Below are 5,353 nucleotides of genomic sequence, written 5' to 3' on the forward strand. Positions count from 1 at the left end.
GCCTTGGTCTCCTCAGAGATCCCCGCTCTTCTTGACCGAAGTCCCAGAAGGACATCAGTCTCAGCTTGAGCCAGGACCCAAGGCTGAGGGGAACTTCAGCTAGTTGTGGACCTCTTAGCCCTGGGTGGAAGCAATGGGGGAGGAGTGTGTCTGTGGGGATCTTGTCTCATGCTGGGAGGCCTGGAAGTGCCAGAGGCTAGATGTGCAGTGGGGGTGCACCAGGGCAAGTGCTGCTCAGGAAGAAAGGGGTCTGCCTTAGGCTTTGCTGGACAGGTCCCCAAGGAGGTGCCATGCCCATCCTCAGCCCCACATCACCACGAGTCACACCCACCCCAGCTCCACAAGCACTATCAATGCTCCCCAGCCACCAGTGTCCTCATGATGGAGACCCTCATGCCCACCTACCACCTACGGCTGACACCTAGATCTTACCCCCAGCCATTGCTGCTCTGCCCCCACCCAGCAGCTTTGCTCCCCCCACCAGCACAGCTCTTCCTCCCCCAGCACCATTACCCCCACCGGTCCTCCAACAACATCCCTATTCCCCCACCGGCATTACTCCCCCCACCTGCATTATTACTCCACCAGCGTTACTCTCTCCATCAACATTACACTCCCTGATCAGCATTATTACTTACACCAGCATTATTACTCCGCATCAGCATAACTATCCCCCGACCAGCATTATTACCCCCACTAGCATTACTCTCCTCCCCATTCCCTTCATCTCTGCCTTCCCCACGGTCACGCCTATCTCCCCCATCTTTCAGGCCACCACCACCATCACAACTACTGCCATACAGCCCCAAACCAACACCCCACATGCCACCTGGTCAGTACCACTGCCCCCATTCTCACCCCTGCCCCACAGTGGTATTCCCAACTCTACCCCCTTGCTGTCGTCCCCACAATTGTCACCATAATCCCACCCCACCAGTGTCCCCACCACATCTCTACCAGCAATGAATAAACATTTATTGAGCACCGAGGAATCCCAGACACTCTACGGAACACACAGAAAGCATGGCCCCACCCAACGGCCTCTCAACAAAGCCACCAAGCTGCTACAGGGGTGCTGTGTGCAGCACAGGATGAGCTGGGGTGAGGCGGGGCCAGGCAGCGCACCTGGGGGTGTCCCGAGGCCTCTGCCAGGTTTTAGCTGCGGGCAGGGGTCATGCTGCTTTCCTGAGAGCAGAGTAAATAAATAATGGAGAGTCAAGAACAGGGGTTTGAGCCCTGGGGGAAGAAAGGCCCTGGCTTTGGCTTATGTGACTCCATGGGAGTGAGACAGGTAGCCAGGAGCCCTACCCTAGGGTGTGGAGGCAGAGCTGGGGACCAGAGGGTCCTGGGGCCTCCCTGGGCATCTCCACCTGGCCCTCACCTCTGGGGCTCAAAGCTGGGTGTGGGGGATACCCGGGAGGTGCTGCTGAAATGCAGATGGACTAGAAATGGGTGGGTGGAGGGGATGGGGCCCCGGCCTGCAGCCCCTAGAGGGGGGCATCATCAGTCCTCCACTTCGGGGGGTAACTCTGCTGGTGGCCATCGCAGCTGGGATTCCCTACGTTGTCAAGAGGTACCACCACCTCGTCCGGGCTAGAGTTCTTGTTCAGTTCCACCACACGGGGCACCACCGATGACCAGCGATCTGCACAGAGAGCACATCAGAGGCAGGGGGCAGGGTTGGTAGAGTTTGCAAATATTGAGTGCTGACTGTATACTGGGCACTCTACAGTGATCTGGGGGAGGGGAGATGATTACCCCCGTTTACAGAGGTGAAACTAGGGCTCAGAGGGGTCTAAGTGCCTGCCTAGGAGCACATAGGAGTGGATAGGGGAGCTAGGAGTGAGACCTGGGTCAGTGTCTTGAGCACCCGTATCCTCTCCCACTGTGTCTTCCGTACTCGTGGCTTAGTGGAAAAACAGAAGGAGTTTCTGCTTCTGAGAAGGAGAAACCTCAGGGATAGCTGAGGTTCCCATCTTCCTGCCCACCAAGGTCAGTTCTTGTCATGGGGTATGGAAGACCAGGGCAAAGCCACCAAAGTGAGGTGCCCCAGGCATTCATAGACTCAGGGGCTGGCCCACCCCTCCCTCCCATTCTCCAGACGTGGACATGGAGGCCCAGAGATGCTGCTCAAAGCAAGCTCACAAGAAGGTGGACCCTCCCACCTATCCTTCCACTCACCCCTCCGGAGGCGGCCCACAGTGTGCGAGAAGCCGTAATACTGGTAGGTCTCGCTCTTGCCAGGGTCCTCGTTGATAATGCCCAGGTTCTGATTCCAGTGTGACCAGTTCACCTCGTCCACCCTAGTTGGGCCAGAGCAGAGGGTCAGGGGAGCCCCACAGAGTCGCTCCTAGCCCCACCTGAGCAGCCTCACACTCCACCATGCCCAGCACGTCCTCCTCCTATTGCTTTTTTTTTTTTTTGCAGTTTTTGACTGGGGCTGGGTTTGAACCCGCCACCTCCGGCATATGGGGCTGGCGCCCAACTCCTTTGAGCCACAGGTGCCGCCACCTCCTATTGCTTTTCTTTTTTTTTTTTTATTAAATGATAACTAGGTACATTAATGCAATTCTGGGGTACAGTGTGGTGTTTTCATATACAATTTGAAATATTTTCATTAAACTGGTTAACATAGCCTTCATGTCATGCCTATTGCTTTTATTGTGATGAAATGTACACAACAAAACTTGACGTGTTAATCACTTCCAAGTCTACAGTTCAGTGGTTTTGAGTACATCCATGGATTTGTGCAATTATCACCAGTATCTAGCTCCCAAACTCTTCTGTTGCCCCAAATTCTATCCCCATGAAGCAGTAACTTCCTCTGCCTTCCACGAGGCCCTGGTAACCTTGAAACTACTTTCTATTTTCTATAGATTTGCCTCTTCTAGACATTTAAACACAATATGTGGCCTGTCATATCTGGCTTCTCTCACTTGCCATGGTATTTGGTATTTTCGGGGTTTGTCCATGTCATAGCTGGATTAGAACTTCATTCCTCTTTACAGCCAAATAATATTCCATCGGATGCATAGGCTACATTTTGTTTATCCATTTCTTTTATTGATGGACACCTTTTTTTTTTTTTTTTTTTTGGAGACAGAGTCTCACTTTGTTGCCCTTGGCAGAGTACAGTAGCATCATAGTTCACAGCAACCTCAAATTCTTGCCCACAAGCAATTCTCTTGCCTCAGCCTCCCAAGTAGTTGAGACTACAGGCACCTGCCATAACACCTGGCTGTTTTAGAGATGGGGTCTCGATCTGGCTCAGGGTGGTCTCTCCACCTTGGCCTCCCAAAATGCTGGGATTACAGGTGCAAGCCACCACAGCTGGCCAACACCTTTCTTCTTGATACTTTTACCTCTTATTATTGGAATACCCTGGTAAAGTAAAATTGGTTCAATATACATACTGTTTTGTTTTGTTTTTTTGAGACAGGGTCTTGCTCTGTTGCCCAGGCTGGGAGTGTAGTGGTGTCATCACAGCTCACTACTGCATCCAAACCCTGGGCTCAAGCAGTCTTCCTGCCTCAGCTTCTTGAGTAGCTGGGACTACAGGTGTGAGCCACCATGCCTGGCTAATTTTTAAATTTTCTATGAAGACAGGGTCTTGCTATATTGCTCAGGCTTGTCTTGAACTCCTGGCCTCAAGCAATCCTCCCACCTCAGCCTCCCAAAGTGCTGGGATTATAGGCACGAGGCACCACACCCAACCATAATCATTTCTGCTTTTTAAAATTATTTTTTGTTATTCTTATACAGCCATTCTTTTTTTGAGCAATCACTATATGTCATGACTTAGCAAGTAGGATACACTTAATATTCTCATTTTACAGACAAGGAATCTGAGGCTTGTTAAACTGTTTTTCCAGGGTCTCAAAGCTGGTATTTTACAGAGACAGGATTTGAACTTTGGATTCAGACTATACAGAACGGACCAGCTAGCCTACAAAGTGTGTATTACTATGGTCCCCATGTCACAGATGAAGACATGGCCTGACTCCCAAACATTCTGCTGTCACTCTATACTGGCAACCCACTTACAAAGAATGATTCAACTCAAAAGAAACTAATTATCAAGGGGTTTCCCTAAGAAGCCGGCATTCTCCATGCATCTGGAATTTGGAGTCACTCTGCATTTGGGCTGAGTAAGGTCCCAAGCCCTGGAAGCTGCTGGTTCCTCAGTGTCCCCATTTCAGCCATGGCACTGGAGCCTCCCCCAGTGTTTGGTCGATAGAGGGTGATGCTCTCAGAGGAGCCTTGCTTCCCCCTGAGCAAGGGACACAGGAGCCTTTGGTGTCCCAGTGTGTGTCGGGCACTGGCTGAGTACCGACCCTTTTGATCTATACAGAAGGGCCCAGACACTGACTGTTATTTTTTCCATTTCACAGATGGAAAAACTGAGACTCAGAGAAGTGAACCAACTTGCCTAAGATCACCCAGTGGGATAAACTCTGGTTGGACCGATTGTGGCCGCAGTGGCTCTGGAAATTGCAATGGGGGGGAACTGGAGCATCCAGAGCCCCTGACCCGGCGAAGACAGTTCTGCCCTGCCCAGCTGACCTCACCTGAAGCACCATCTGCGGTCTGGAGTGCCATCTGAGCTCTTGCCCACAGTGACCATCTCCCCGGAACGGAAGGCCTTCCTCAGGAACACAGGGAAGGAACGCTCAATGTCCAGGATGGTAGTGGCCCACTGCAGGGAGGGAGGGTCAGGAGGGAACATCGGTGAGCCTCCCCAGTCCTCACCTACTACAGGAACGAGGCAATGGGCTGGGGTAGCTGGGACAAAAACACAGGCTTTCCAGCTCCTACTGCCCCTAGACACAGGGGGCCATAAACTCAAATACCCACAGATGGCAGGCATGAAAACAAAGGAATGAGGGAGGACCAGATGCAGAAAGGCCACACAGCCCCATGACACACACGGCAGTTGCCACTCGGTGTTAGGGATTGCTGGGAAGTTGTGGGGGCTGGAGTGACCCAGGGAGCAAATGTCCCTGTAAGGCGGCAGCCACCTCACTCCGCCTGAGGGCTGCCAAGAAGGAATGCAGGTCACACCTTGTTGGAGCCTCCAACTTTTCAAGAAAGGCCAGAAGTCTGGATTTTTATATGGCATCTTTTCCTTTTTAATTTTTGCATGAAAATATAATAGACCAGGAAAAAAATCTTTGTATGTTGAATGCAGTCCACAGTCTTCATCTTGTGAGTTATGCCCAGTGGGGAAACTGAGACCCTAGGAAATAGGCAATCTGCATAGAGGTGAAGAGCAGGCCTGAGCCATTTCCTTGAAATGCACCAGATCAAAGTCAATGTGGGCACTGCACTCCTAGACCTTGCTTTTTTTTTTTTT

At 51.6% G+C, this 5,353-nt stretch overlaps 1 protein-coding gene across 1 annotated transcript in view; it reads right to left on the bottom strand.

Moving 5' to 3' along the window:
* Positions 1–982: 982 nt before the first annotated feature.
* TRPV4 (transient receptor potential cation channel subfamily V member 4) overlaps positions 983–5,353 on the bottom strand; it is a 27,581-nt gene continuing 23,210 nt past the window's right edge. Inside the window, exons 13-15 of the mRNA XM_012805292.2 lie at positions 4,569–4,696; positions 2,182–2,303; positions 983–1,645 (exon numbers count right to left, since the gene is read on the bottom strand). Coding sequence (XP_012660746.1) covers positions 1,488–1,645; positions 2,182–2,303; positions 4,569–4,696 — 408 coding nt within the window. The 3' untranslated portion in view covers positions 983–1,487. The remainder of the gene's footprint in view (positions 1,646–2,181; positions 2,304–4,568; positions 4,697–5,353) is intronic.

Source organism: Otolemur garnettii, unplaced genomic scaffold, assembly GCF_000181295.1.
Source record: "Otolemur garnettii isolate 467f Iridium unplaced genomic scaffold, OtoGar3 scaffold00038, whole genome shotgun sequence".
Lineage (NCBI taxonomy): Eukaryota > Metazoa > Chordata > Mammalia > Primates > Galagidae > Otolemur > Otolemur garnettii.